Consider the following 12,090-nt stretch of genomic DNA (forward strand, 5'->3'; position numbering starts at 1 on the left):
AGGGAGGCTTTGAGTCATAAATAGTAAGATCAGCATGGCTTCCAGAATTGCCACTCTACCTTCAGGAGCAGAGATATGTGAGTCAGTGATCCAGTCATTGGGGGTCTGTTCAGGGCCATCGGCGGGTCACAGGTGCTATTTCCAAGCTCAGCTTTCTGCAACCAGGTATTCTCTAGGATTAGTGAAATAACACCGAGTTGGCAGGCAGTATTTGTGAGCTAGGCAACGGGAGTGCAAAATCCTAAAACACAAACAATACAGCAAAACACTAAAATAAAACAAATTACTATGTGCTCTTGAAATCCCATTAGGCCTAATTAAATGAGAGCCCTTTTTTATTGATTTTTTTTTTCTGTGCCTTTTGATATATAATAATGGTGTGCATATGAATCCAGTAATCGTTTGGGAAATGTGTACCTAATTCAAACATTTTTTAAAGATTATTTCAAGAAGTATTTCAATCATCCAACTGCAGGGAAGAATATCAATATTCCAGTGAGATGTACTAAAAGTTTATAAACTCCAACAAAGTAAACCAACTGCTTAAACCACTGCTCTATTCATCGATTAGTTAAACAACATTCTGGTCATTGGTTCATTTCTGTCAATTATCAATCAAAAAAGCATGTCATTGATCCAGATTCTTAAATTTGAGAATTTGTGATTTTCTCTTTACTGTGTCTTTGTAAGTTGGGTATCTTAAGGTTATCCTACAGAGTGATTGGAGTCAAAATCAGCATAAAGAGGCAGCAGAAATAACTTTAAAGATATCTACTACAGTGATTTAGTGTTTTGAAATGTCGCAATCTCGATGTGGGGAAACAGGTTTCAAAGGGTGTCTCTATAACTAAAATAACGTCCATAAAAGATCAACTTAGTGAACTTTTTTTTTTTTGAATTGACGGAAGAAGGCACATGATGAGACATTTTGCTTTGTTATTGAAATGGTTGTTATGATGAGAGTGGAGGTGGAGGAGCCAGAGTCTCTATAAGCTGATGTTCCTACAGGCATCTTTTAAGAAGCTGTCTAAACTGTCTTCTTAAAGGCTGCAGCTGAGCCACAGAGGAACTTTGTTGTCATACATTTGACAGTACTTGTAATGTTTGTTACTTTAGTAATCACACACAAATTGCGAAACTTGTTATTTAATGTTAGATGCAGAGTTGTTAAAATAAAACTAAAATTACTGGATGTATGGATTCCATACATATATTACTAAATAGTTTGAGCAACACACGATGTTGCAATGAAACAAAATGAAGGGTGATCACATATTATATAAAGTCAATGAAGATTTGGATGCACATGAAAACGTATGCATGGTTAGGCTGCAGAAAGTGTTCATCACACAAACTTGTTCACATCACGCAACCTTTTTGGATGGGTTTCCTCCATTAGTGATAATTCAGTATGAACTGTCGAGAGACAACATGATATATATTTTAAAAAGTGAAAACTGAAGTAACAGAAGTAGTGTGAAGGTGAAGTTCATCAAATATTTCAGTTGGTTGTCTCATCATTTTTACAGGTCCAAGTCTGCCTCTCATCCAGATTATAACAATGATCTGTGTCTTAAATTAGAAACAAATGTGTGGAGGCCCCAAGGAGGCCCCCAAAGTCTTCTTGAGGGACATATATATATCCTATGTCTTACATTCATACTTAGGAAGGACTGTTTTTTCTGAATAGTCTGTGCTTTTATTTGCTTGCTTCTTGTGTTTTGACAGAATTTCCTCACAGTCGAGACGAGTCCTGATAGTGTGGGATCAGTTCCAAAATCATTGGATCATACATTTCCCAATACGCAACCAATTGCATCCTTTTGTTGACCCCCGTCCTGATAAATGTCCACTTCTTTAAAGCTCTATGAAATACAGGCTTTCTGTTATACCGGTAAAAATTGTGTCCAAGGCCATCATTTTAACATCATCATTTAAAAAGCTCCCATTAGAGCTACAGAAGGCAACTGTTTTCCCACAATGAGTAGTACTCTCCGATATAATGTCCGATATAGTATAGGTGGAATTCCTTTTTGAAGTGACCTGAATTGAATTGTACATATTTTGGTTGTTTCAGCTTCATTGTATGCCTCGCAAGTCCAATGTTTCATTAAAAACTCTATTCATCTGGCCAACTATTGAAAAAAGTATTTTGTTTGCTCTACACTGGAGGATGTAGTGCAGCACTGATCCAGTCTGATACACAACACCATCTCAGGCAATACATTTCTTTGATGTGCACATTGACATATTTTGTTGGTTTGGGGCAGAAGAGCAGCCCATCTAAAAAAAATTGAAAAATACTTTCCTTTGAATTTTATGAAAAAGGAGAGTGCTCAAGACTAGTTATCTGTTCCTACAATGTGGTATTTCGGTGAAATAAAAGGACATTTTAATGGAGAGACAAGAGCCTGAGATATCCTGCTGCCCTGATGGACCAGACAGACAGGCTGACAGACACACACACACACACACACACACACACACACACACACACACACACACACACACACACACACACACACACACACACACACACACACACACACACACACACACACACACTCCCTTAAATCCATTATGGCTTTAGACTTCAAAGCTGATATTGGTTTTTTCAGCATTCACTGAAAATGGAGAGGGTTGCGCCATGTTTGCTGAGCAAATTTAATACCTCATGTTATGTGCGCTGCTCCCCTCACTGCTAGTCCTAAGTGCAAACGCCTCTCAATATTTCCCTCCATTTAGCCCTACCTGGAATTGTGTCTGCTTTTCCTCCTCTTGCTGTGATTATGTTTTGAGACAGATTGTCATGGGCCTTACCTGTCTCTCTCTCTCTCTCTCTCTCTCTCTCTCTCTATCTCCCTCTTTTGTTTTTCAGGTGGGATTTTCGAACAAACAGATGGACCTGTTTCCCTTGTTAGCGCGGAGGAGCTTGCCTTTAAATTTGCTGTCAATAACATTAACAGAAACAGGACTTTGTTGCCAAACACAACATTAACATATGATATACAGAGGATTAATATCTACGACAGTTTTGAGGCGTCAAGAAAAGGTGGGTGGCTTGTTCTGTGTTCGTTTATGGATTGTGATTATATTGTGGAGAAGTATTTGTCAAAACACAGCAAGCGTCGGTTGTAGTTTGTTAATCATGATTGGCTTTGGCTTTCATATAAAAATCTGGTATTTAGTGGAACAAACCTTCAGTATTTGGGAATCCTTTCTAAATGGACTTTGATTGAAGAGCTAACACACTGTATTCTCAAACTGTCTTCTCTCGCTCCTCTCTAGCATGCGACCAGCTGTCTTTAGGTGTGGTTGCAATATTTGGGCCCTCGCATAGTTCATCATCAAACGCTGTGCAGTCCATCTGCAATGCGTTGGAGGTGCCGCATGTCCAGGTGCGGTGGAAACATCACCCCATGGACAACAGAGACAGCTTTTATGCTAATTTATACCCAGATTATTCTTCACTAAGCTATGCTATCCTGGACCTGGTGCAGTTTCTCAAATGGAAAACAGCCACCGTCGTATACGATGACAGCACAGGTAAACAGACCTATTATATTATTATATAATGTTACTTTATTCTCCCGAACACGGTGCACATGTGTAAAGTATGAAACAATGGGATGGCATTTTCTTTGTGACCCTTATGGCCATGTCTTCATTTGTGCCGTTTCTCTTCTTCAGGTCTGATAAGACTACAGGAGCTGATAATGGCCCCGTCCAGGTACAACATAAGGCTAAAGATTCGTCAGCTTCCTCTTGACTCTCAGGACGTGAGACCCCTACTCAAAGAAATGAAGAGAAGCCGGGAGTTTCGCATCATCTTTGACTGCAACCACCACATGGCGGCACAGATTCTCAAACAGGTTAGTGAGAGACTCTGTAACAGACCCTCCTGATGTTGGAACTTAGCGTTGAAAGCATTTGGTTCTCTTCCATGCACTCCCTGGCACCAGTTGATTCTTTAGCATTCAGTTGACCAGATGTGTTTGGGATGAATGGGGATCTGCTGTGAGAGCATGGGATTTCCACTTCTGCCACCTGCTTGCTGAACACCTTAAAAGTGAGACAACTGTAGACATCAAATCTAAAACTGATTAATTGATATATGATAACTTGTTGAAGATATGAGTCTTGGGAGTAAACAATCTAATGATGTTAAGAAGACCAACCTGTCATAGTCTGATGTTGAGCTGTGACCAGTTGTGATGCACAGCTGTTTATTGTTGCATCTATCGGCACCACCTTTGTTGTAGAGTGTAAAACAATGTCGATATAATGCGTCGTTTTTACGATCGATCTTTGGCCTTCACCATTTGATGCATCCAGAGGTTTGTCAGTTAATTAAATATAAATATAGAGCATAGAAAACTGCTCAAAATCGGCTTATTCCATTATTTGTGTTCAGGTATGGCCTTAATATGTTTCTGTATGTACGCATACTGATCTTGTTTACATGATTACCAACTTTCTTCTTGGATGGCCAGACTTTTAAATAGATCCCGCAAGCAGGCATAAGATCAAAAATGCTTCATTATCAAAACATGTTTTGATACAAATAACTGTCCGTCACAAAGAACAGTATGATCAACGGAGTACAGATTGTGTAGGTGGTCTTATGCTTTATAGATGTCAGGAACAGGCTGGTGGATGTCGCCCCACCACCCCCCAGCCCCCGGCCCTCCTCCACTCAGTGTGCTGTCAGCTTCTGTTTACATGTTTACCAAAATGCATCATCTCCTCCCAAGTTATTTAAATAACTCATTCCTCCCAAGTTATTGAGATCTAAGTTGACACATATTCGCTCGTGGCCAGTCTGCACATCTCGCACCAAAGAATCAGTGTCCCCTTGAGAGAAGAAGTGAGAGAAGGTTTTGAGGCAAAAACACTCCTGACAGTTCCAGTCCGTGTCCGCATTGTCGGGGTGCTGTGCTATAGCGCAGACTACAACTTTTAAAAAGAACGGAAAACGGTTGATTCGTTATTTGATAGAGTTTTACTGCCTTTTGTGCATAATTGGTCAGTTACAATACAGCCCCAATGTGAATGTGCGAAAGCGTGTGTTGCTCAATAATGTACAGTATATTTGTTTGCAATTGAAGGGTTGTTTTGTTGTGACATACATTGCACTTTGCAGATTTAATTTGTAAAAATGCAGCATTAGACCCAACGTGGAAATATTGCCTGTCTTTCATAGTCATTTGAAATAGATTCTGGCTACTGCCGAGGTATATTTTAATTACTGAACTTATTTTCTAATCAATTTGGTCTGTAAAATGTAAAAAAAAGGGTTAGGGTAAATAAAAAATAACACAAGTTCAAAAAACCACAGTTCACATATTCAATAGGATTGTCTTCTCAAACCAAGAGACCTAAACACAAACAAATGTTTAGTTGCATAAAAGAAAAGAAAAAAAAATATTGACATTTGAGTGTATGGAAACTTTAGAAGAACTTTAGGGATAAATAAAGAAAGAAAGAAAACATAACATAGATAAAAATAAATACATTCTACAAACTGGTAAATTCGGCCAAGATTAGTATTACAGCACACAAACTATGATCTCTTAATACAATTTGGTTTGACAATCTGGTTAAACATGTTTCTCACTAAGCCAAAGTGTGGATATCATCTTCGTTTTTATTTGCAGGCAACAGTGACAGAATGTAACAGCTACTGAACTACAGTAAAATAAGATTTGCAGGCAGCTCCATTTACAGCTTTACAAAAAGGTTGCTCCTATCGAAGACAATAAGTAGCATTCAAAGGACTGAACTAAATTGATGTGTAATCTGATTTGACTGGTACAGCAGCTGAACGCGTAAAAAAAGGAGGATCTGATGCGACTATTTTAAAAGAGTTTGAATATCAAGTGTTGCATTATGCCTCTTGGAATATTTCGTTTGTCATGCCATGATTCTTAACAATGTCGGGTACTGTCTTCACCCTGACAGCTCACCTGCATTCAACCTGCCTCTGTTCAATTATATTTCCTCTCAGATTGGATAAGAATGAAGAATACTGTCCCTGGTGCCTTTTAAAAGAACTCTGTGTGCCCTTTATTGTCATATGTTTTTATATATTTTTTTATTTTTCGCCTTGTAACTGCTACTAAATTGTTGGAAGCATGGGCATATTGAGGTTTACCAAATTAAAATGTTAATAAAAAAGAAAACTCTTGCTCAAAGTACAAAAAGTGACACAAAGTTTCAATGTCATGTATTTGGCTCGATGTCGAGGGAATTTGCGAATAGCGTAAACATTAGCATAGCATCTTATTTATATAACCTTGGCTTTTTTCTTCCACGACAGATGGTACAATTAAATAGGCAGAACTGCCGCCATGGGAATGTTGTGCCTTTGAATGTAGATTGAGTGGAACAAGTGGCAGTGATGGAGCGTTCGGATATGAGGCAGAGATTACCGAGCTCTTTTGATTGAAGGCTCTTTTCTCTGCCGGAATAACGTCACGTGCCTAGAGCCATTGCAAACCATTTAAATGCATAGAAAAGCGTCAAGTACTGTTGCTGTTCTCTGTAATCCTGTGGACCACATATGGTGCAGGAATCCCGACAAGGGAAAACAGAAAGTTGTCCACAAAATTAACAGTGTGTTAGTCAATATGCTCATTAAAACCGGGCTATTTTTCTCTTCACTGATGAAGTCTTTTTGTGCATCTCGTTGGTATCGTTTGTTCTTTTTGTGCTTTTGATTCAAAAATGACCTGACGTGACAAAAATAACATTTTCTCTATCCTGTCTCTGTTCGTTCACAACTTTCTTTCCCATTCTCTGTCTCCATACCTTTTCAGGCCCAGACCATGGGGATGATGACAGAGTATTACCACTATATCTTCACCACTCTGGTAATGTACCATGCTTGTTAATGCAAATAGAGCCTTGTTTGTTCTCAACTCCCTACTGCTTGAGTTTTTGATGAATAGTGGCTAATTGCCAAGGGGGTTTGGATCCAGTCCATAATATCAATTTTGTTTGACAAGCTGGAGGCATAATGTAGTCTTCAGTATGCTGTAGTAAACACTGCGCTTTATAGTGAAGTCAAACAAAGTCAACAGCTTGAGACTCAAAAGTGAATGTGGCTTCCAAGGTACAAAGACCAAAATCAATCATTTGTGAGCTCTTACATTCTATAATTCAATGCCATATGAAAATAATCAAAATTTGAAGAAACAAATGGTAGCACAAATTCTAACTTGGTGAACGAATGAATAATGTTCATGTGTTGATTAAACTTTGTGGACATCTTGGAGGCTGGAGTCTGTGATGCTGTCTAATTGTATTGTCTTATGCTAACAGGTGTTTCTATTATTTTGTCTACACCATGAATAATAAAGACTAAGTAACTTAGACACTTCTGTATAATGTAATTTAAATCATCGGCACCACACGCTTTCAAAATGATCAACGAATCAAAGTTGAATCATCAAAAACTGAACTGAATATTCATTCATTCATGAAGATCTGATTTAATGCAGGACTTGTTGTGTAAGACTGCATACATTTTTAGATAGGTGTATCTAATAAACTGGCAACTGAGTGTATGTCTTCAGTAACAAGTGCAAAAGACAGGATCAAGAAGTTATAATTTATCTAAATTTCATAACATTTTGTGCCTTATCCTTTAAAATTATAAAATGATTTAGGCTTGAACATGATTTTTTTTTTTTTGCAGTAAAAGATATGTTAAACGTAACTGGGTATGTCACTATTTCATTCCCATCTTGAGAATTTTATGTTCTCACTCTGATTTAAAAAAGAAAAAAAAAAAGAAAAGATCTCCTGTCTGACTGATACAAGCAGACCCAGCATGGAGCCGTTGCTGCTCGTCACTAAGACGCCGAATATCTGGAGACAAACAGACTGAATGGGAATGAATACCAGCATGATCGGTGCTGTTCCTTTCACTCTCTGTTATCATCTCTGTTTCTGCTTCTCTCGTGCACACACACCCGTCCTGTCTCTCCGGACTCATCCAGTCTGTTGTGATAATGTGACATGACACAAAGGTCCAGGCATCATGTGTGTCATCCTTCACACTCGACAGCGTGGCGACGACATTTTTCTGCTATATGTCTGTTGCTTAAATAAGGGGATTCAAAACCGCCGTTTTTATAGTCATTATAATGTTTCATGTTTTGGAGTGTAACAGTTTCCTAACAGATGGAAGGGGAAAATATTTACAAGAGGATTAACTTAGAAACTTTTATTTGATAGGATTTTCTACGACAACAAAATGTTTTCGCATGAAGGCGGGCTATCTTTATAGAATCACAGTGTGGTATCAATCTGATGCTGCAATAAGCTGTCATATTGATAGACACACCATTAAGGAGATTAAACCTGGGGGCTTGATTTGATCCAAAATGATGAATACTTGTGTGGTATACATGGCAATACAATTTCCTCTCGATGGAATCCACTGCTGTCTGTGTTTTATCTTCCGAGGTGAGGGAAATGCCGAATTATTAGAGCGTGACAAGGCAACAGCAGTGTATGGGGGTAATAACTTCCTTGTCCTCTAAAATGAGTCTGTCATAGCTATCTTTGAGAACCTGAAGCTGAGAACTTTGTTATGCTTTCCACCTCCATAACACTTCTGTATGCACTTAAGACACCGACAGCATGTTCTCCTGGTAAAGATTTCAGTGTAATGCTGCTGTAGGATTATGTTGATTTTATGTTATAAATGTGTGTAGAAGGCAACAATGCAAAAAAAAAAAAAAAAAGTGAACTTATAATTGGAACAAGTCACTTTTCTGACATCCCAAAATGCCCTAATAGAAACGAAGATGTCACAAAAGACGAATTATATTTTTTACAAACAATCCTGTCCCAGTTAGTTTGTATTCTTAGCTTCAAAGAGAGAGGAAACTTGTAACCTGATCTACTTTTCGGAGAATTTTTTAAGCATCATACAAAACAACAATGATTTACTCTGATCTCTGTTCACAAAAAAAGGAGTACTGTACCACGATCTAGTGGGAAAGAATGAAAAGAGGAGAATAATTTCAGTGACTGGCGGCGACCGTTCCTTAGTAAGTGTCTTACACGCTCTCGTTCCCCCAGCTCTAACCCCACAGGGTGCTAATGAAATATCTATGTACATCCAAATGTCTTTTCCAAGCCCCCTGGCCTATTCCGGCACGACATGTGTCAACATGTGACTTCACACTTCAGCTACAATGGCTGCCCCAGAAATTACAGCGGCTCAAATTGAATTGCTGAGAGAAGATGCCAAGGGAATGCAAGTGTTGAATTATTAATATGATCCAACAGAATTTGTTTTTCTTTTTATTCTTGTTCTTTATTGTGTCTGAGCTACAAACAATAATTACTCCCAAATAAGAAATTTACACCTATAAAGATTCCCTAACATGAACATGATTAAGTAAGACAAAATATATCACAAGCTTGTAGTTTGTGCAGTGTAATTCATTATCATGTAGGAACAAAAACAATAACAATTTGTCAATTCTAAAAGGGTTTGCCAGCAGAAAAAGCGACTCTGCCACCAGAGCCCTTTTATATTTCATTTATTGCACAGACAGGCTTCCAGACACCATGCTAAAATCCCCTGATTTGACATTGAAAACTACTGTGTTTCTCCTCCCTTTAACTCTATTTGGTCTTAATATAGCACCGCTTTAATCAGCAGCTGCGTCATTCTCTTTTCATGTGAGCAGAAAGCATGCAGGATGAATACTTAAAACAAGGATGCTCGATGCTGGCAGACTAAATGTGAATCTGTCCTTCATTACTGTTGTCTCTCAAAAGGACCTGATGGCCATTGACCTGGAGCCGTATCGCTTCTGTGGTGTCAACATGACCGGCTTCCGCATCCTCAACGTGGATAATCCCCAGGTGGCATCCATTGTGGAGAAATGGTCGATGGAAAGGCAGATTCCACCTAAACCTGACTCAGGCCTGCTGGAGGGCATCATGACGGTATGTTTTATTACTTCTGTGTTCCATCTAAAGTCACTCACAAAAATGTCAATATAAAGGGACCACCGCATCTATCTATCTGTCAGTCTTATCTATCTATCATGGCTTTGGCCCATGGTAAGAAATGGCTTTAACCTTAACAGCAAACCATACAAAACTCTTTTCCCTCAGCAATTACTATCAATATTTAAAGTAACCACTTTATTAGCTACACGTTCTGAAGTATACAAACAGTTGGCTCTTTCAGGCTGTGGTTCACGTGCGAAAGAAAAAAGATGTGTGAAAATCAGATTTGAGAGGTTCAGATACAGTTCAACTAAATGTTGAATGGGGAAGATGCATATTTTAAATGATTTTAAAAGTGGTTTGACTATTCGTACCATACTGAGTGGTTCCAGCCTCTTAATAAACAGCTATTGTCTTGGAATTGTGTGCACCCCAAAGGCCTCCTATTTAGTCACGCTTCTTGTTGATTAGAGAGGTTAGAAGACTAAAACTGGTCAAGCTTACACAGAGCAAATGTCTGCAAGGTATGAACCATTTATGCAAGAGGTCTCAGAAAGAACAAGCTTTACACCCCATGGACAGCATAATAAGAGGAAAACAATCACAAATATAGAAAGAAAAACTAAAGAAGAGCACAATATAAGCAAACAGTTAAAATACTGTACAAAATAAAATTACAAGTAAGTCATTCAAAAGGTATAAACAAGAGAAACTATTAAAATAAACTGTAAACCAGGTGCACAGCGGAGCTACATTATGTAAGTAAATAAATGAGACTAGTTTTCCTGCCAAAAGGGCAAGTCTGTAAAAATGTCTCCTCTGACAGGATTTAAAACAGAAATAGAGGCGGCAGAACGAATACTAACTGATAGACTGTTCCAAAGCTCAGGTACCTACACAGCAAACGCTCCATCACACGTCAACTGCTAGCAGGCCTAACCAAGCAGATCTGAGAGGCCTTTTTTTTTTTTAGAAAACAAAGAGTTAAAAGTTCACTGATGTACTCTGCCACCTAAATTACTGAAGATGAAGAAAATGGCAATCTTGTCAGAGGAATATTACCGGTTCTTTTCAGGCTTGCCGATGGAAGGGTCAGATATTGGCAAGAATATCCACTGGGTTATCTTTTACACTTTCAACGGTACAGAGGGGGGTGATATAATGCTGTGGAGAACATTCATTAAGCCCTTACGCACCAATTATCCCTCGGACACGCCATTCTCCCTTCACAGCCAATCTTTTTCCAAATGGATCGTTTGTAATGCATAATGCACCATTGTCTCAGTATGTTTCTAGGAAAATGATAGGGACTTTGGCTTACTCCAATGGCCACACAGTCCAGATATTAAACTCACTACAACCCGTTTGGGATGAGACAGGACATGGATATGCCACCAACAAATCTGCAGGAATGTAATTATGCCATCAAGACAGAAGGATCTTTATGGAAGGCATCCAGTCCTCGTTGAACTCCTACCATTACCTACAGGCTGTTCTGGTGGAGAACTCAACAGATTATGTAGCAGTTGTGTTGACAATAAAAAGATGTATAGTCGGAAATTAATGGTTAATATTTTTTTACATGCTGTCTAATTTGTGTTGTAGGTCTAAGATTTTATAAACATAGACCATATTTAATTAGGCAATTAAAGGGATCAAAATATTCTTATTTAGGTGTCAAATGTCCACCAAACATGCATTTCTCATTGATTTGATATTACACAATAATCATTTAATTTCCCTCTTTCCCTTCATTATCCTGGAATTTTAGTTTGTAAAGGTCTGTTGTCCAAAATGCATCACCACAAGTTCAAACGCAAAGGATTGTTAACCTGCTTTTAAATTGATTAACAGATGTTGCTGTACGCAGGTTAAAAGCATACAGCAACTAAGTCCAAATAACTGATGTTGTCTGAAGGTGTGAATGGCATATGTCAGTTATGTATTCAAGACAAAAACAACACTATACTATACTGAATGATCAGTTGAGAAACACAATAGATATTTATATAATTTTAATTCTAAATTAATGTCTGTGAATTCATTTTAAACGTTTATAGTATAAAGTACGTCTTAAAAGACAGTCTGACTCTGTCATGTTATAAAATGAAC

The 12,090-nt window shown here is 38.2% G+C and overlaps 1 protein-coding gene across 1 annotated transcript in view; it reads left to right on the forward strand.

Moving 5' to 3' along the window:
- The window catches only part of grik3 (glutamate ionotropic receptor kainate type subunit 3), an 88,898-nt gene that overhangs the window by 44,474 nt on the left and 32,334 nt on the right, over positions 1-12,090 (forward strand). The window contains exons 2-6 of the mRNA XM_054620857.1: positions 2,879-3,052; positions 3,289-3,546; positions 3,691-3,872; positions 6,819-6,872; positions 9,802-9,972. Of these exons, the coding sequence (XP_054476832.1) occupies positions 2,879-3,052; positions 3,289-3,546; positions 3,691-3,872; positions 6,819-6,872; positions 9,802-9,972 (839 nt within the window). The remainder of the gene's footprint in view (positions 1-2,878; positions 3,053-3,288; positions 3,547-3,690; positions 3,873-6,818; positions 6,873-9,801; positions 9,973-12,090) is intronic.

This window comes from Anoplopoma fimbria, chromosome 20 (assembly GCF_027596085.1).
Source record: "Anoplopoma fimbria isolate UVic2021 breed Golden Eagle Sablefish chromosome 20, Afim_UVic_2022, whole genome shotgun sequence".
Taxonomy (NCBI): Eukaryota; Metazoa; Chordata; class Actinopteri; order Perciformes; family Anoplopomatidae; genus Anoplopoma; species Anoplopoma fimbria.